Source organism: Pempheris klunzingeri, chromosome 16, assembly GCF_042242105.1.
Source record: "Pempheris klunzingeri isolate RE-2024b chromosome 16, fPemKlu1.hap1, whole genome shotgun sequence".
Taxonomy (NCBI): Eukaryota; Metazoa; Chordata; class Actinopteri; order Acropomatiformes; family Pempheridae; genus Pempheris; species Pempheris klunzingeri.
Window position 1 is genome coordinate 21744898 of NC_092027.1, and position 20289 is coordinate 21765186.

The following is a 20289-nucleotide window of genomic DNA, read 5'->3' on the forward strand; positions in this document are numbered from 1 at the left end:
TAAGTCCCAGGTTTTCATAAACTGGTATTATCCTTTTAACCCACCCAAAAGATTTTGATCATTTTGAATAGTAAGAACAATTTGTTTAATAGTTTTAGCATGAAAATTGCCAAATTCTGTGAAAACTGGCATCAGATTGTCTTGTTTACCAACTTGAGTAGTTGGTAAACAGTATACTGGTGATGTCTGTAAGTAGGTTGGTCTAACACTCGTCAGCACAGCACACGCTTATCTTTGCTATCTGATCACCTGGTCAAATGAGCACTATCTCTCTGTGCAGAGTGGTTGTTGAATGAGACATGAGAGAGAGAAAGAGACACACACACACACACACACACACACACACACACACACACACACACACACACACACACACACACACACACAAGTGTTTTGTTTTGGGAACGTCGGCACTGATTCTCCACGTGGCTCAGGGAGCTGGAAACCCTGATTGTAGTCGAGCTGTACTTTTCCAGCTCTCTCCCTGCTGAGCCGGGGCCCTGAGCTGTCAGGCTTCTTAATGGAAAAGTGGGTTCACAAGCTGGTGTAGAAGCCTTCGCACCGCCAGCACAATATCGACTGAAATTGGCGAGGAAAAGGGTTGATTGTTTTATGGCCCGGTCATCACTGGGAGATTTGTCTAAATGAGAAATAGATTTTACCTTTAGTGTTGCTGCTCTGTAGTGTGTTAGCATACAAGTCATTTGTCATGTGGATTGGAGGATTTAGGGGGGGTTCAGGCCTCAGTGGCACACTTTACCGCTTAATCAGCTCATTAGGAACGAGATGTAGCACGTTTCTGTCCAGTGAAAGAAATGGGAAGAGTTCTTGTGGTGTTTGCCATAACCGGACAAATACACCCGAAACGCATTGAGAGCCAGCAACAAGGTGGTGTCCACTTCAGTCCTTTCCACCAGTCACCTTTACGCTGAGCAGTGTGTTGTGCGGAGTCCCATCATGGCATGAGGTCAGGTGGGGGGGGCTATGGTGTCCTTTCCTGCAGACTGGGGTTAAAAGTGCATTAGAGGTCAGAGGAGAGCGTCTACCGGGGCCTGTTACCTCTTCCCCCCCAAGGTACGGTCTGTAATGACCCAGGGGAGCGTAGTAACACCCCCCCCTCTTCCGTTCCTCCAGACACACAACATAACACACAACATAATACACACACACACATGCATACTCTCCTGAACCTGGAGGAGCTCAGGAGAGTGTGGCCTGGGGGAGGCTAGAGGGAAAACCTGGAATGGAATATGTTATCTTGGATACTGTCTGTTGACCGCTCAGACCCCCCCCCCCCCCTCCTCATACACACGCACACATATATTTTCACACACACATCAGTCCTCCTGCTGAGCCACCCCCCACCCGACCTCGTCTTTCTCATTGCAGCACTGTCATTCATAGAGTGCCAAAGCCTGCTGCTTTATTAAAGCCCAGGAAGAGCAAGGCCTGGCCCAGGTTCAAACAGCAGTGCAGCTGGGACCTGTTACATTTTCGGCAGACTGCCCTCTCCGTCTCGCTGGCTATAAATAGCCCCGGTGGTTGTCTCCCTTAACCAAGGAAAAGAGGTTTTTGGGGGAGGAAAAAAAAACACACACACACAGATTAATAACCGTGGGAAGCAATGAAAGCTTTGTGTCTGCTGCCCGAGGTCAGCAGGCCAGGAGGTGTTGCTACTTCAAAGCCACCATTGTGGCTCGTACTTTCAGATGTTGCTGCGGTGGGTTTGATGGGAACACACGGGCTGCCAGTGGCGGGATGAGTTGATGGCATTGGATTGTGCCAACCAGGCAGATACCCACGCAGCCCTGGTGTGAGTTTTGTTTTCTTTTTTTTTTTGAGGGGGATAACCATTTCATTATAGTGCAATGGAATTCCATTTTTTATTTGTATTTATTTTTTGTTACGCTGGAGGAGTGTTGTGTTTGGGGGGATTCCACCAAGCTCATCTCTTATGTACACAGACGGCATCAGACACTTTATGACCTTGGCTCCAGCTGTTGACAGGCGAGGCTACCTCATTACGAGCCCCCCTTCTCTTCCTCCTCTGCTCTTCGTTTCCCTCACCGGCTCTCCAGCCAAAAAGGCCGTCTGGCCCAGCAACATTGCCTGCCTGGGCCATGTGGATCTCCCCGAGTCCAAGCCGGCCAAGGTCAGCCCCTAACACCACCACCACACACCGCCCAGGCCTACGTCCTGACATGGCTCCAGCTGAGGGGTGGGCCGAGCTCCAGCCACCGCAGACACTTCCACTTCCTTAAAGCTTATTTTCATAGAAACCCTCCCCGACGTCTCCACTGTAACAGTATCCACCCACTGGCACAATGATCTCCTGGGCAGGGAAACGCTCCTGGCGGATATAGTGGGCTCATTCATTCATTCATGGCCAATTTTTTCCCTTTCTAGTAGGAAAGTAAATCCACTACTGTTTTTCCCTCCCCCTTCTGCTTTTTGTTCTATATTTGCTTGATTATACTGTGACCGGTTTATGAGATGATGCTTGCGCGACACATTACAACGATGGAGTTCTCATTTGTGTTCATTGCTGAGTAATGCTTTTTCAAGAAAACCCACTAAAAAGGTTCCAAAATAACTCTGGCTATTTTTGAACTGGATTGCATTTTCTCATCCTTTCCTGTCACATCCCTGGATTCCAAACAATATCCCATCAGTTTCATCATAAAAAAGCTTGTTATAGCTTGTATGGGTGTGTGACTGCGCAGTGTAACGGGGAGTAGACGCACCATAACGACCAACCCCCATACCATGAAGGAGTGACAGACAATCATCTCTAGAGTTAAAGCTTTTCCAGACAGTTTTAATGCCGGGACTCCCAGTCTGTCCATTCACTGTTTCACCTCGCTAAAACATTGGTTTTCTCTGCGTGCCCTCCAGCCTCCAAGCCCCATGGACCAGGTAGGGAAGATGCGTGGCCAGCCATATGGAGGACCCAACCCCTACTCCCAGCAGCAGCAAGGGCCTCCTACAGCGCCTGGACCCCAGCAGGGCGGCTCTTACCCAGGACAGGCCTACGGACCTCCGGGCCCTCAGAGGTACCCCATGGGGATGCAGAGCCGGACACCTGGCACTATGGGCGGCATGCAGTATGGACAGCAGGTCAGTAATTGACTTCCCTGCATCTTCATTGTAATGTTGCACCACCTGTCTTTGACGTTAAAGGCCTTCACGATTGAAGACATTTCTCCCCAAAGCCTTCAATCCCAAGTTTCATTCCACAGATTTCAATTTGAAACTTTCTGCAGTACCGTCATTGTGTTTATGTAGGTTTACACTAAACACACAAAATCTGTGAACTTTGCTAACGTTCCTTTAAAAACACGAACAAGCTTATTTTAAATAGAATCACTATTTAAAAGAATGCATTTCTAATAAGAGATGTGGACATCTTCAAAATGGAGCCAAGTTCAAAGTGCAGCATGTGACCAGGGTTATGTCTGGGTCAATAGACATGTATGCCAAGGTTAAAAGATTGTGTCATGTTCAAAAAGCCAAAGTCAAACCAATCTGAACAATCATCAACATGAGTGTTGAAATCACCAAATATTATGTCACTGCATCGTGTGATGAGAGGATGTGAACCCGGATAAGAGACTGCTGTTGGGGTTGGAAGAGCAGCATATTACAAAAATCAGTAAATGGGGTTTGTCTTGCCCACTTCAATAAGGAATGTTGCCCAATGTTGACGGGGTGTTTTTGAAAAGAAGTTCCAGACCGCCACCACAGCCTGTAGCGCTGCTGGGTTAGCTGAGAAAATGATGGGCAGAGGCTTGCATCACCAGGCCCAAGCCACATCAGTGGTGTTAGTAAAAAGTCCAAACCAGGTGAAACCAATAAGTTATTAAAAATGAAAGACCTCCTGCCCGAGGGGAGGACATTTAAAAGGGACACTTTGAGTGTCTGTGGTATTTAGTCATGGAGCAGAGCATGGTTTGAAGTCCGGACCACAAGTTAATAAGTTTTCTACACTGCTTTTAGTTGAGGCAGCAGAGCGTTTATTTTGGTCTGTGACTTACTGTTACAGGAATGTTGGAAATGGCAGCTCCAGTTGTAGGCAGCAGCAGCAAAATTGACCTCATGGAGCAGACACATCAAACGTCCGGTGTGGGGACGTTTGCTGGAGTTCAGACAGTTACTTGTTCCTAGTGAGTAGTCATGATCCAGATACATTAGGGTGTAATCAGTCCAGTCTGATAAGGTAGGGTGCATTATCCTATTAGGTCGAGGTGGAGCTGGTGGATGTAGCTCTACTTAAAGAAACAGACATTTTGGGAAAGATGCTTATTCGTTTCTTGCCGAGAAATGGAAGAGAAAGCCCATACCAGACTCAGCTGAGTGTGGTATGAACACACGGCTAACCTGGCACATCCTGCATATAACCCCCCATAAAACCACACTTTTTTTTTTTTTACACATTTATTGTGCTGATTAAATACAAAAGATATATTTTGGTACTTTCAGACAGATCCAGGCTTATTTTTTTCCTCTGCTCTCAGTTCTTATGCTAGGATAAGCTAAGCTAACTTCGCAGCAGTTTCCTATTTAGCAGGCAGGCATGAAAGAGGTAATGCTCTCCCCATCTTACCCCTATGCAACAAAGCACATAAGCCTATTTCCAAGTTGTTGATCCATTTCTTTTCAAGGTATCTTGTGTGTGTAAAAGCCTGAAAATAGTACGCCTCTTTTTTTTCCATTCAAATCATAGGAGTCCCAAGGATTCCACCCTCTATTGATCATAGATGATTCGACCAGCAAGACCAGCGAAAGTAATTGGAGAGCCAAAAACTGTGTACAAAAATGGACTGAAGGGGGGAAAAAAGCTCTTTTAGGAACAGACCGAAAGAGAGCAATCCATCGTTTTTTTTCAGTCTGCTTTATTTTCATGCTCGAAAGCAGAATTTGGGGGGGGAATTCGTGTTGTGTGTACAGGCACAGTGGGCAGAACTTCCTGACAGCGTCGTCCAATTGAAAACAGCAAACATCCAGTTTGCCGTAGCTACTTACTCATAGCTAGGAATTAGACCCTTCTTGAACTCTCGCAGTCAGGCAGTCCATCTTAACAGAGAAATGCATGCAGAGAATCCCGTAGAGTGAAGCCTTTTCTTCCATGTCCGCTGTCTATGGTCTTGTGCCCATTGTGCGGTGTGATTATCTCATACTGGCCTGCCTGGTGTCTGACCGTGGACTCGAGAAGTGCCCTGCAGAGAAGAAAACGGCTTCCCTCCTTTTGTCAGACAGATACAATACAGCCACTTCATGTTGTTTTAAATGTGTGGCAATTCTTTACTATCTCTTAGTAGCTGAGAATCCTCCCAAAACAACACATTTTTTTCTATTCTCCTCTTTTATTGCTGTGTTTCCTCACAAGGTCAGGGTTTTCTCCTTCTATGCTCCTTGAGGGTAATGAAACGAAAACGTTGTATTGAAAGGCTTTCCGCGTGCAGGGTCGGGTAGAATATGAAAAGCCTCATATTGAAGTTCAAGGAGATGAAGTCAAAACTCAATTTTTATTTTCACGGCAGTTATTTAAAGCGATACACGGCTGAATTCCTGCACTTAGATGGTTTTTCTTGTGCGCTTTGACTGATCAGTTTATAGCGAGGGACGCACTCGTCTCTAACAGACACAGAGAAAACTTGTCTTTCCCTTTTAATCTGAAAGTAAGATGAAGAGATGCCCTGATTACTCTGCTGAGAATGAATGGTAGAGGAATCAAAGCGGCGACTGTGGATGTTTTTGTTATTTTTATAGCGTTAGAAAGGATTCTATCAGTGCTCAGATTGTAGTCAGGGAAATGATTGATATTCTACAGAGGGGCTCAGGATAATAAACCTGTAGTAAAAAAGTAGTTCAGCTGAAGAAAGCTGTTTGTGTTCACAGGCTATTCAACTGAGCTGGGCTATATTTACTCACATAAGTGTTCTTCCCGTTTTTAAGGTGAACTGTTGTTGATCCTTGTGACCAATCTTTCTTTTTGTCACGTTTAGATGTCAGCTTATGGACAACAGGGACCGGGTGGCTACGGCCAGCAAAGCCAGGGCTACTATGGTCAGCACGGCCCCCCCTCTCACCCGGGCCAACAGCAGCCTCCGTACACTGGCCAACCCCAGGGCAGCTCTGGAACTCCCTACCCCCAGCAGGGCCACCCTACGCAGCCTCCTGGCCAACACGGGCAGTCTGGACCCCCCTACCAACAATCCCAAGGTCCCCACGGCCCTGCTCCAGGTCAGCCTCCGTACAGCCAGCCCCCACAGTCTCAGCCTGGACAGCCACCTTATGTCCCTCCCCAGCAGCAGCAGCCTCAACAGCAGCAGGGACCAGGTCCTCAAAGTCAGCAGGGCCCTCAAGGCCAGCCTGGCTACCCACAGGCCCCCGGACCAGGGCAGCCGCCTCAGCAGCAAACACCGCAGCAGCAGCAGCAGCAGCAGCAGCAGCAGCAGCAGCAGCAGCAGCAGCAGCAGCAGCAGCAAGGGCCCCCACAACAACAGCAGCCGCAGCAGCCGCAGCAGCAGCAGCAGCAAGCGCAACAACCAGGAGGTCCACCTCCTCAATCCCAGCAACCTCCAGGTCATGGTCAGCAGGGACAACCATCCCCTTACTCTCAGACACCCCCCCTGCAACAACAACAACAGCAGCAACAACAACAACAACAACAGCAGCAACAACAGCAGCAGCAACAACAGCAGCAGCAACAACAACAACAACAACAACAACAACAACAACAACAACAGCAGCAGCAGCAGCAGCAACAGTCACCATATCAGAGGTTCCCACCTCCTCCACAGGTAATAACACTCAGAACTCTGCTAGCACACGTTAGCTATAATGTGCTGTGCCGTGTCGGCCCGTCTGTGTTACTGGTTGCAGGAGGAGATTTCTGAACTGACTTGTGCTTTACGTTTGCTGTTTACCGGTGCTGTATCGATACAGTCCGCAGGTTCCTCCTCCTGTTTCACAGTAAACACTTTCCAGTCCCTCTGTGTTTCATGCCTTTTTGGATGTTTTTGACTGTGCAACAGACAGTTTTCCACAACATAACGGATCAAAAAACGAGTTGATTATCTATCTGGAGGGCTTTAACTGTGAAGCAGTCATTGGAGGTTTTGAACAAACCTTTGATATAAGCCATCAGGCTAACTTGTAGCTTAATTAAAGTTTAATCATTTACTTAATTAATGAGGCTCCCGTCTTTTAAATGAGCAGTAAGAACAGTAGGATTTAGAACACAACACAAAAACTCCTACATTACACGGGAGCGAAGCTTTGTTGTTCAGTTTAGGTAGTTAGGTAGAAAAATGCTAAAGTAAAATGAAACCACAAGTCAGCTACTGGTCCAAAGGGCTGTAAAGTAGGCAAAGTCTTTTCCTGTGCCATGTCTGTCCTACTGAGACACAGACATGCCATACAGTAAGTGTTCAGGTCACAGCTGCTCATGCCCAGTAGTGCTCTGTTATTTGTATCTATGTGTCAGTGCTAGAATTGCTGTGCATCGCAAAAGATAATAAGCAGGAACAAGACGCTTTTGGGATTTTCTTTTTTTTTTTTTTTTTAAAGTGTGGAATCCATTGTATCATCTCCCTCTTGTTCCCATAATCAGGAACTCTCCCAGGATTCCTTTAGTTCCCAGTCCAGCGCTCCTCCTTCCAACCAGCCCATGGCTTCCAACAAGAGCAGTCAGGAAGACAGCATGCAGGCCCGGCCATCCAGTCTGCCGGTGAGCCCTGCCTCTTGTCATTTAACATCCGACTTGTGCTAATTGTAGCTGGGTTTCCTCCCCCAACCACCTCCAGAGTTTACGCTGTTAATATTTCCATTTTATAACGCCCAGACAATGTCAAAAATCCCACTAAAGCAGACACATTTACAACCAGATATATCTGAGTATGTTGCTATGTATGTAAGCAAAGCACTCATTCCCATGCCAGTCCAGCTACAGTGATGGACCACTAAGCTGGCAAGAGTGGGAATCTCACAATCTTCAATTCAAAACTGATTTTCTTGATTGAAAAAATAGGAGTAGGGGCAGCATTTTTAGTCCACTCCACTGAAATGCTCACAGTTCACAGGTGGTGGAAATCCTTGAAAATGCTTGATTTTTAATGTGACATTTTCGAGGTTTTAAAAGTGCTTGGGTTTTGAGTAACCGTAATATAATAATTCGCTATCTGACTGAACAATTCACTTTTTATATTAAAAAGATAAAGGGAGCCCAATTCATTTGAATATATGTAATTCACCACAGCTGTGTGGTGCTGGGAAAGCCTGAAAAAAAGACTTAAAGTGCTTGAGTTTGACGTCGGAAAAGAAGTAGGAGCTCTGAATGCGATGTGAAACCTAACTGTAGGTGAAACTAAATGCTTTTGATGAAGGTCGCTGTCTTTAATAACAGAAAAAGCACAACAATGGTGTGAAAGGACAACAGGGGTGGATGGAAAAAAATATTCATAAAAGAATCTCTTTAAATCAAATCACTAACGGTTTCCACCTTTTGCTGTCTGCCACCCGTCACAAGCACAGTCATAAACCAAAGTTTCTAGTGTGACCCCCCCCCCCCCTCCAAGTGAGGAAAATACAGAGAAATGTGGGATAAACATTTTTGGACCCAGGGCACAATCAAATTTGAGTTCAGCTGCACCAATATTTTCAGAGCAGTGTGATGGACATTGTATGCTTCCTCAGTGCAAGAACTAATGTGGGTAGCTCATACTTTACTAGAGGAGGGTCAATACTCAGTACTTTGGACTGCTGACACTGGTGGATTCTCAGTTTGTTTACTGCTTTCTCTTGACATGCCTGCTGCATTACTGGCATGTTTGGAGATACTGAAGTCTTCTAACGCGAAAACTTTTTCCCAGTTGTCATAGAGGAATGTTTTACACCCAATATTTGGATATTAATGATAGTTATGTGACCTGATCTTTCACACGTTGGAGGCAGATGTAACGAGTGAAAATGTGCATCCTTATTGCCATCTTTTGAATTCGGACCCTATCTCTGCCACCTCTGACCTCCACATACACACAGTACAGAATACAGCAAACAAGCTGATGCCGTGAGTGAGTAAAGTGTGTTCAAGCAGTGCAGGTTTCTACTGACTTCTTAGGGAAAAAAATCTGTGAGGGCAAAAAAAGCATTTCTGCCAGAAAAGGGATTGTTGAAAGTGAAGCAAATCTGGCATCTGATAGCCCTCTGGCTAAGATAAAGGTGAGAGAACCCCCTTCCCTCCCCACCTCCTCCCCCCCATCTTCCCTGTTAAAGAGGTGTCTCGCTGTAACACGTTGCAGTTTCTATGGTAGTGTTTATAGGTCAGACTGCGGAGCTAACCTCATTCTGGGCCTCAGGGAAGGAGAGTGAGAAATGAGATCATTAATGAGAGAGAATGAAAGTGAGAGAGCGGAGTCGGGAGGAGTTGGGGGGGGGGGGATTGAGGGAGTGCAAGCAAATAACTTCAAATAGTGTGAGTGATTGGTTGGAGTGGGAGATGCTGAGAGGGAGGGAGGGAGGGAAGCGAGGCAGTGCTGTCTGTGCCAGTAGGGGATGCCCTCAGGATGTGTTTCCCTCCTCTTTTATTTATTTCTCTTATTTATTTATACATCTCTCTGTGGGCTCAGCCATTGGCCGAGCAGGCCAGGCCGGGCTATTTTTATTTATTTCCCTCCAACTTCTCGGGGATTCCCTATCTGCGCTTTGTGATTGGCTGTGAGAGCCATTAGTCTGGCTAAAGTAGAGATTAACTGATCCCCCTTTCTCCTCCTCGTCCTCTTCCTCTTCCTCCCTCTGCACCCCTGTGGAGTGCACATGACACTGTGCAGATTAGACCCTGCTAGCTGAGCCTACAGCCCTGACAGCCTGTGTCAAAACAGCTGAATTGACTCCTACAGGTGTAATGAGCAGATATGCACCAGCGGTGTCTGTCGAACCTGGAGATGGAGTTAGTTTGATAGCCACCCTGACTTGGCAGTTGTCTGCACAGTGCAGAAAAACTTCTCTGATAGACTGAAATGCAGCTATTTGCAAAATGTATCAAAAGATATTATGAAATTTGCCTTCCGGTGTGGTCGAACAACATGTCCCATGAACCAGTCCTCCTTTAGTGTAGCCTGATCCTTATACACCCATAATGCAGTACTAAAGCTCACAGAAAGAACTGGAGGCCTTGATTGAGCTTTATAGATAACTTTACAACACACAGACACTGTTTACATGTGTGTGATTTGAACGGTTGCTGGTGGGAATTCTGCTTGACCAAGCTGTCCAAAAAATAGACTCACAAGAGCAAAAAAGTGAGGGGGTATAGTGCCTAAACTTGTGAGTCACACACGTGTATCTCTGAGTCAATGCAGAATGTTACGCTTGTTAAGATGGACGTTTGTCTCTTCCATGATGGATGTCAAAAAACGCCCCAGAAAAGCCTTAGAATATGTGGCTGACTTGGATTTTCATTCATTTTCATTTACATATTCTTGAATAAGTACCCCTGGCATGATGGTCTTTTCATGAGACTGAGCTGTTTATGTTGTAGAGAGGCGCAGATATTTTTGAAATTGGTGCTACAAGACTAGAGAAAATGGAGAAAATGGGCCGTGGTATTCCCTTTTAATCATCGGTAGAAAACCTACAACAACCAGAATGCACTGCAGCGCTGCCCTCACCGGATGGCAGTGCTTGACTCTCGCCTGGGGAGGCCTCTTCTTCCTACGTAAGCCGTTATTTCTCTGCTTTGTATTCTGGCTCAAACAAGTAGCCAGAAATGTCTGATTCCAGCCTTAAACTATCAAAACCGTCCTCTGACTGCGGACATGCAGAGTATAGACATCATCCAGCAGACTTTAGCTGGCAAATGAGCGGGGAGCTGCGGGCAAAGGAAACATGGCGGAAAGTTAAACATTGTTTATTTGCATGTACTACCCATACTGTAAAATGATCGGTTGTTAACATTTATTTACACTTAAATGATGATTTTCAACTGGCTTTGTATCGTTAGACTATTCTATTAGTCAGTTATTATAGGACTTTTTTTGTTTTAAAACTGAGTTAATGCTTTGGTAGGGTATTAAAAAAGCATCGTATTGCATCGTACAGTGCTAATGAAAAATTTCAAATGATCCCCATCACTAAAACTAAGCGCCTCATAGAAAGCGTATTGTTTAGCCTACTTGTGTCATATATTCTATGTTACTTAATTTTTTCATTAAAGGGTGGATTGATGGAAACATTAGATGCAGTTATTCCTGTGATTGATTCAGAGTAAGCGATCAGTACTACTTATAAAAGAAGAGTTGGGTAGTCTAATCTTATATAAACTTGTATCGTCAAACAAAGAAGAATGTTCTCTGAAGTAAAATACACCTGAGATGATGTTTGGTAGAAATTACAGATCTACAGATTTAATTTTGATGGGGAAAAAAAAGGTGTTTGTTTTGTAAGAAGCATCAGTGATTTGTACAGACACATTTGCTTTAATCTGCCTCAGAACGTGTTTGAATCCCGATCCAACAGCGGCTGAGGGGTAAGAGCCACTTTAGCTACTTTAGTAGCTTTCGCACAGAGCCAGCCAGACATCACCTCATCCAGAGCACAGATGGGTCTGTTTGAGCCAGGTGCTAAAAAGCCCAGCGTCTGTTAGGCCGCCGTTGAGGTGGGAATAAAGGAGGACGGGAGGCTCAGCGCCGGCTGGGAGGCGCAGGTAGGAAAGCAACAGTCAGCCTGAGAAAAAGGCCTGTGGAGGAGGGAGGGGAATGAAAACAAGCGGCCATGGTGGAACTAGTTGGGCAGGTTGAGCTGGTTCCTGGCTCCAGGACACATGCACAGTATAACTGTTGTATTTACTACACTGTAGGTTACCCAGAACTTTTGTTATCTTCATGGTAATCTCTTTAGGTTTTTCCAGTGTAGTCGTGTAGCTGATGAGAATCTAAAACGACTGCAACAAGCAACTGGAAAGTGTGAAAATATTCCTGTGACCTGATCCCAATACTCTCATTTTCAGAATGAATTCAGATCTAAGAAGAGGGGGAGGAAGAAGTTCTTTTTTTATACTTTCCTCCATCAAATGTGTCACATTATTGACTTGGGTCGTTAATGAATAATCATGGTTGCCGATTAAAGGGGCACTCCACCAATTGTACCCTTCACGAGGAGTGCTGCATAACTGCATTGTGGCCCTGTGGCCCTGGAGGGAGCATTCAAAAGTTAGAAAAAAAATGGCGCTGATGATGTTGTGGTGACATTATCAGGGTACTCCCAGTTTGGGCTTGAGACTTGAAATTTTTAGTGCTAAAAACTGGAGTTAAAACGATGTGGGAGTTTATTGGAATATTATATGGAAAATAGCTATACAGTTGCATCATGGGAAATGTAGGTCAAGCTTGACTCATGCTAAAGGATAAAAAGTCAGGATGTTTACTCTCAGTTTCTCAGGTTGTTTTGTCCGACCATCTCGGTCATTTTGAAGAAATATTTTCCAAGCTAGCTGAATATCAACAGCCCTAATGCAGAATGGCCCTCTCTACAAATAAATCAGTGACTTTGTGTAGGGAAGATGTAGTATATAGATTATACTGTCCCTCCTAGTATGATGGAACTAATCTAAAGTCCACCTTCTCCATTGTGGCTCCAGCAGAAGCAGATCAGTCTTTGCTGTCACTGTCAGGCTTTCATGGTTCCTGGAAGTGACACTTCCTCTCCATGTCCACCCATGGGAATGAGAGTAACTACCAGACCACCACCAACTTCCCTCCCTCCCTCCCTTCCACCTCACTCCCCCTCTCTCTCTTTTTTCTTTTTTTTTTAATCTCCTTGTCCCCTCCCATGTCTTTTGTACACCCTCTCTGCACCGTGGGGCTAATCCCACTCAGACCCACCCACTAGTTGTGATGCTCCTCTTTTCTGATGTGTCTCAAAGTGCTCCAGACTTGAGAGGAAGGTCACATGTTGGTCACACACTCATGCTTGAGTTTGTTTTTTCTCTGTCCTCCATCCCCCCGTCCCTCTTCCCTTTCCAAATAAGAGGCTTCATCTGGAGTGCTTTTATCTTGAAGGAAGGACTAGGGGTTTACTTTGTCAACTTTACTTGTGTCAGAGATGTACAGTGCTTTGCTTATTAACAACGGTTTAATGGAGCAGACTCAGTACTTTTATTAAGCCCTACTTGAAATTCACAAGTTAAAGTGACAGATAACTGGAATATTTTCATCATAATAAGCATGCATTTCAATTTTCTCTCCGTAGCTCAATTTGCTGGTCTTGCTTTGTTAACCGGAGCTCCTAGTTTGGTCCCAGTTTTCCCACCTTCAAATGTATCACTACATCACTGCCTATCAGGACCCCACCCTTGCATGAATTCAGTCTTATCCAATGCATTTGCAAAGCTCAGGGACCACCCACATCACAACAACAGACCCCCACTCCTCCCTCCCCTCCGTAATGACCTTTAGTGTTATGTGCCAAGCCTCCTGATCTGGATCTGGGGGATCTTCCAGTCTTGGTACTGATCAACTCCGAGTACCCCCCCACCCACCCCATGCAATCCCCATTCCCTGTTCAGCTCAGCCCAGCCCAGCTCTGCTCTCCTCCTGCAGCTAAGCTTGTTTTTGCGACATAGCTCTGGAGCAATCAGCCTGACAAGGCCGGCCCACTTTTTTCCTCTCCTACCCAGCCCAACCCCCTCCCTGCCTGTTTCAATATTACACTCTGTTTTTTTAGCTGCATTTCTCTCTTTCTTTCAGTTTTTTTTTTTATATATATACTTCACTCTCTCTCGTTCCTCTTTCTGTCTAAATTCTCGTTTTCTCTTTCCCTCGCCTGCGCCCTCCTCCCCTCCTCCTCCTTCCCTTCCTCGCTCTCTCTCTCTCTTCTCTCAGTAAATCAGCTTTCATAACGCTGTGCAGCGCAGCCTTGTTTTGCGAGGCTCTGACGCTGACGGTATTCAGAGTCCGGGGCCAGTTTCCTGTTGCTATTCTGGGGCCTTTGCTTCCTGTGTGGACATGTCTTATTCAGATTCCAGGGTGCCTCTCACTCGCTCTCACCCCCCCTCCCTCCCTCCCTCCCTCCCTCCCTACCAACCAGCTCAGCTCGTCTGTTTCTCTCCCCTGCTCCCTCTCTGTCTCACCCCTTTCTTTCCTCTATGTGATTTTTAATTAATGTACTTGAGAAAATTCAATCTGCTGACAAAGTGTGTTGTTTTGCATTTGCTTCAGTGAATTGTTTCTCAGCCTGCTAAAACCCAAGCCCTGTTTTGCTCTTGTGAGCTTGCGCACACTCGCACACAGAGCACTCTCCCTCTCCCTTTTGCGCTCTCCGCTCACTCACACACTCTCACACTCGCACACACTCTCCCATGCCCCTCCCCTCTGCCTCCATTTCTGCTGGGCTGAGCTAGTTTTGCAGCACAAAGACTGTGGCTGACTGCAGCACTGTCTGTGCTCTGCTTTCTCCTGCTCTCGCTGGAACAAGCTGCTGAGCCTGGATGGATGAAACCAGCCTCACAATGAAATTAACTCTCACTCTATGAAATAACCCCTATATTACTTTTTTTTCCCCTCCCTCCCCAGTTAATTCACCAGTGGTGTCAGTTGCTTTGGTAGCGCCCTCTAGACACGCTATGTGTGTGTGTGTGTGTGTGTGTGTGTGTGTGTGTGTGTGTGACAGTACGAAGGGAGGGGCATTGCTGCTCTGTAGACCAGGCAGACTGGCTGTAGGGGTCTGGAGCCTCCCCACCCACCCTCCCACCCAACCAACCCCCCTTGCTTCACCCCCGAGGCCCCTTCAGCCCCCTCGCCCGACGTATCCCAGCACCCCTCACCTCGGGCTGGGCAGCTGCCTGCCTCACTTGGGCATCTGTGCGCTGCCCTGGGACTCCCTGCTACTATTGTGATCTCTACAAAAGGCCCCCCACGCACACACCATCTCCCCATTATTCACAGCAATCAGACCGCCCCCCCCCAACCTCCTCCCCCTCAGCACCTCCCTTCATCTACTCTGTGTTAGCTACACACAGCCTGCTGCAGTGTTTGTGTGCCTTGAACACCCCCTTTTTTGTTACCCCCACAGAGAAGCTCAATTAGGCAAATGTGGAGCGTTTAAAAAAGAACTCCCTACTCATTGATTAAGATTCATAGTTGGCCTTTATTTTCTTTTTTGACTGCAAGCCTGTCTCACACTAGAATGTTAAAGCAGAACAGTATTGATCAGTGTCAAATGAATTGTATTTTTTATGCCTTGGCAGTACGAGACTGCGTTTCAGAATTATGCTGGTTCACTCTTTCATCTTGCACTGTTTTGTCCGTGTTATTATACTTCCCACGTGGCTGCTGGTGATAAAGTAGTAGTGTAATTGTGATCTCTGGGGAGCTGGAAGTAGCTCGTCTGTGGAGCTAGCAGACATTGTGTCTGTGGCACTGATACTCCAGACACGATATCTAAGCCCTGCAGGGTGCTCCCAGGCCCTGAGCATTGTGTCACCCTACTGGCATGTTCACTATCAACGTTTGTTGTCTGCCTGCATCTTGGAGAAATGAAACAACAGATCTCAGACTTGTTAATTTCAGCCTCTGAGTGTTTTTTCAGCCGCCTGCCCAAGCGCTCATACCAATATCATGGAGTGGATTGGCTAAGAGTTGTGTGGTGCACCTATGAGTTGTTTTAACTGAATATAGAGAGTTTCTCGTCAGCCTGTGCCGTATGTGAAACCCTGTAATGGCTGCTGCTGCTGTATGAGGCAGGGGCCTGCCTTGCTTCTCCTCCTTTCTCCTGTTCTTCCCTCATAGTGGGATGGGAGTGCCCCCTTATGGTTGAGCTCAGCCCTGCAAACTTCAAGCTGGGGCTCGAGCAGCCTCTCTCCAAGCCTTCGGTGGACTTCCCAAAAGCTCCCCGTAGCTCGGCACGCACCCTGGATGCAGGTGGGACCTTCTGGGCAGGTGGCTGAGGCGTCGGAGACACCCACCTGTCCATCCTCTCGCTCAGCACTTGTACTCCTGTTGTCATCCCATAGTAATGCAGCATGGAGGCATTACAGGGGGTTTTGTGGACTAGACAGACCAAATTTTATTTTGTCTGAGCGCCTGCAGTCTATCTGTCATCTCTACGTGCAGATAGAAGCGATGTGATTGTGGTCGGGAGATAATATGCTTCTGGGCTCAGTTAAGTCAAGTCAGCACGTTCGGAGTCTGAGCCACGAGAAAAAGAAGAGAAACCTCTTTAGAAAATGTGCAGAGAAAATTTTACTTGATCTTAAGCTTAAAAAGGAAGAGATGACTTTTCCGGTGACCCTGTTCGGCTATCAAAAGCCCACTTCGCCCTGAATGAGTGGTGAATGTGCAGCGCTGAAGTGTTCTCACTGACGAGGTCGTCAGCATATCAACATAAACATCACAGACTCAGGAAAGACGGCAGAGGAGATCAAGGTTTCACTGGTTTGCTTTTGTCCACTCCGTGCGTGCGTGTCTCCCAGGCCTCCTCAGCGCAAAAGGCCAGAGGTGGGAGTGTGTAATTTAAGCGGCGGTGGAGCAGGAGCATTGGGGGGGGACACACGGCTTTGGTGCGTCTGCGTTTCCTGTAACAATGACGGGCTGCTTCTTTTTGTAGTAGCTGACTGCACCGTGACCCTGCCAGGCACGCAGGGAGGCCGCCGAGACAGAGAGACAGAGAGAGAGAGACAGAGGGATGGCAGCTACAGGGGGGAGGGACTGTGTCGGTGCTAATGTGTCAACCACGTGCATCACAGTAACCATGGCAGCCCTTAAGATGCAGCCATTTTTTTTTTACCACTGACCGGCCCCCCTCCCTTACTCTCTCTTCCCCAGCTATCACCCTCCATAGAGGATGTGTGAGCATGTGTGCAAGCAAGTCTGGAGTGAGTGAGCTTCTTCTTTTTCCTTTTTTTTTTCCCCCCTCCTGTATATTGTGCTTAGCATCTGGAGGCCTGAGAACAAGGAAGCCTGCCAACAGGCGGTTGGTGAAACCCTGAGGTCTGAGAATGACAGAGAAGAGTGGGTCAGGGAGAGTGTGTGACTGAGGGATGAACTCTGCCTCCCACCACCCCTTCCCCCCACCCCTCCCACACACACACACACACTGTCTCCCTCCTTACCACCACCAGATCTAGTTACACTACTGGCCAGGGTCACACTATCCAGATACGTTTCATTATCTCAGGGCCGCCATGCTACCTCTCTTCTCCCACTTTCTGTTTCTCATAACCTACAAAAAAAAGAAGAAGAAGAAGAAGAAATTGGCTGGCTTGGCAGACTAATGGCTCTGGTCGGGCTTGATTGATTCAGTGAAGTAATCTGCAAATGGAATACATTAAGGCGGCAGAGAGGAGAGCAGAGCAGATGACTCAGACAGCACAGGCACACTCAGAGGAGCAGTGGAGAATATTGGAATAATAGGAATAGTAAAGACTTTCTGCCATTTTCCACATTCATGAACAATAATTGCATTACAAGATTTATTTTTTTAGGGTTTTTAATTGAATTTTCAACACCACACTTTGTTTAAAGCCGTCTTTTTGCCTCTCCTCGGCCCTCAAACATTAAGAACACTGTTCTGCAGTTTTCTGCTCTGAAGTTCCATGTTAGGCAGTGCTGGGAAACACACAAAATGGCTGCCATAGAGAGAAGCTTGGAGCTCCACAGACAGAACTGCAGCTCTGTCCTTCCCTCCACCACACAGCTCACACATCTTCCCCTTTTTCCTGTGTGCAGAAAAATCATGTGTTCTTGTAAATTCTCCTTTTTATCAGCTGTTGTAATTATCAGAAATGATACTGCTGTCACCTTCCTCCGAGCCCATAAACCCCCTCGCTCACACTCAGCCACCCCGCTGTCCCTCAGCTCCACCTCATGCATGATCCATGTCCGCTTCATCATTTGCCTTCTAATAATGAGCGTGTTGAATAGCAGAGCCACAGCAGCATCAGTATCACCAACCTCCCCCTTCCCCTCCCCCTTCCCCTCCCCCTCCCCCTCCTCCTCCTCCTCCTTCCTCTCCTCTCCTCTCCTCTCGCTGTCCAGCTTGTGCAGTCAGCAGAACAGGCTGGTGCTGTGCAGTATTGAGCCGGGAAAAATCAATGACTGCAGAGTGGGAGTAGGTAGGAGCTTGTGTGTGTGTGTGTGTGTGTGTGTGTGTGTGTGTGTGAGAGTGTGCGTGCATACAACGCTTCTGCCTATCTAGGCTGAGGGAATGAGAGCTGTCAGTTGTCAGATATTTACAGAGGAGCTGCCCTCTATGCTGCATACGTGCTGAGATTTATTTTTTTTTGTAGATTTGCTTTTAATTTTAGTTTTTTTTTGTAACCATGCATTAGGCTTAATGAACGTTCTGATGAGCTTTTGTAACAAGAATCCCCATTCAGGAACATTTTTATTATTGTTAGTTTAGTGTTGAGTTGGACAAAAGTCTGTACAGCTCAACTCTGTAAGAGTTTCATTGATAACAAAGCATTTTCTTTTGTTATTTTGAGGAATATGAGCATTATTTTTTTCTACAAGCCCGACGTCTCAAATGTTAAGAAGTGACACTAAATCTACTTTTATTAAGTGATTACATGAACCGTCACTTTATGACAGTGTTGGTGGGTCCGGGTCACACCACCGACTGTTCTTTGTCTTTTCCCAGAGAAACTCCGTCTTCTAGACCGAAGAAATTCAAAGAGAAATTGTCCCAATTGATTCCAATCTGGGCCAAAAGCCCCCCGTATGACAACCAGGGATGGAACTCAATTACATTTTATTGAATCTGAAACATTTTCTCAGCAATCTTTTCCAATATTAATTCTACTTTATAATTCAGCAAATCAGTCAGTTGAAAAAATCCCAGATTTTTGTGCATGGGTGATGGACTTAATGTTACCTGAAGGTTAAATGTGTGTACCGCCACAGAATAAAGCAGTTTGCTGAGACTGAGCACTCGTCCTTCTTCGTTATGAAAAATGTAAGAGCTGTGTCAGTTAGCATGTGTTTTTGTACATCTTCAGTTGTTGTCTTTACAGATATCTAGTGTCACATAGAGGGGTGTAAAGTTACAGGGCTTTCCCCAGGAATATTGCTTTGCAAAGGGGTAGCAGTAGTCCTGACCCATCAAATCATATGATCACTTTAAACGACGGCCTATACAATAGATGCTCTAAATGAGATGAAAGCACTGCCTCTGGTCATTTTTTGTGATGATAGCAGTTACTGATCTGATCTTCTCTCTGTTCAAATGCCTCTAAGCGCCCCTGGACCACCCCAAAATCCCACTTTTAAAGGCCAGTGTTTTTTAAGAGGCTGGACCCTGCCTTGCTGATACTTTCTTGGTTCCGCTCTATGTCTTGTGACTGAAGTGTGTATGTCTTGTGCAGCGGTCCACAGTAACCTCCTGCTGAGATGTGACCCCCGGGCGTAACTCCAAGAATTGACCCCTGACCTTTTTTTTCCCCCCCTGTGGTCTGGGTCTTGGAGGGGTTGGTGTAGGAGAGGTTTGTGGCCAGGAAACAACTCGGTGAAGGTGATCTCTGAAGCTTTGAGTGTGGCGGCTGCTGAGGTGGTCATTTAGGCGGCTGGCCGAGGGCCTTCAGACAGAGCTATCTGTCAGATGACCGGTCTTGTGATGTCTGAGTGGAGGTGGGGTGGTGCTGGTTGGGGAGAGGGGGAATATAGGTCAGCTGACTATGCTGGCTGCTGGAAAAAGCATCCCGCCATGGTTGTTTAAGCAAGGAATGTCTTGCTGTTTGATGTCTGCTCTCTACTCCAGAGCTTTAAGACCTCAGCGCTCCTTGTCGTTCATGCAGCATGGCTGTGCCTGTTTTTTTACATTTGTGAACATTAATTGGGTATCGGCCAATGAAACGCTTCACAAGGTGATTCTCATGCATAAAGCCTTCCCGGTGTGTTTTGCATGGTTATGTATCTGCCACACATCCTGTGTGGGTCAGACAGGCCTGGGTTTGTGCAGTCACCGACGTGAGAGAAAGAGAGGGAGGGCAGAGGGAACAGGGTGGGGGGTGGGTGGGGGTTGGATTCTGAGTCGGCGTTCTCCTCCTGTCACTCCCTCTGGGGTTCCTCCATCAGGTCACGTCCCAAAAATAGCAACGGGCGCTGTTTCAAGTGCAAAACCGCCGGCTTCGGGGCTGCAGCCAGCCTGTGAGTGTGAGATTTCTATGGGAATAGTTGGCCACCTTCCAATGAGTGCTTTTTTTCCCTCCTCCTCCTCCCTCCCATTTTTTCCCTCCTCCGATGTGACTGACAGATGAGCTTGCATTTCTGAGCAAGCACATGGGCTCCACGTGAC

The 20289-nt window shown here is 46.7% G+C and overlaps 1 protein-coding gene across 3 annotated transcripts in view; it reads left to right on the forward strand.

Moving 5' to 3' along the window:
• The window catches only part of arid1ab (AT-rich interactive domain 1Ab), a 50682-nt gene that overhangs the window by 16237 nt on the left and 14156 nt on the right, over positions 1 to 20289 (forward strand). For 2 of the 3 annotated variants that reach the window (XM_070847084.1, XM_070847086.1), the window contains exons 2-4: positions 2896 to 3117; positions 6006 to 6803; positions 7616 to 7732. In XM_070847084.1, coding sequence (XP_070703185.1) covers positions 2896 to 3117; positions 6006 to 6803; positions 7616 to 7732 — 1137 coding nt within the window. The remainder of the gene's footprint in view (positions 1 to 2895; positions 3118 to 6005; positions 6804 to 7615; positions 7733 to 20289) is intronic. The other variant, XM_070847085.1, reaches the window with a different exon arrangement.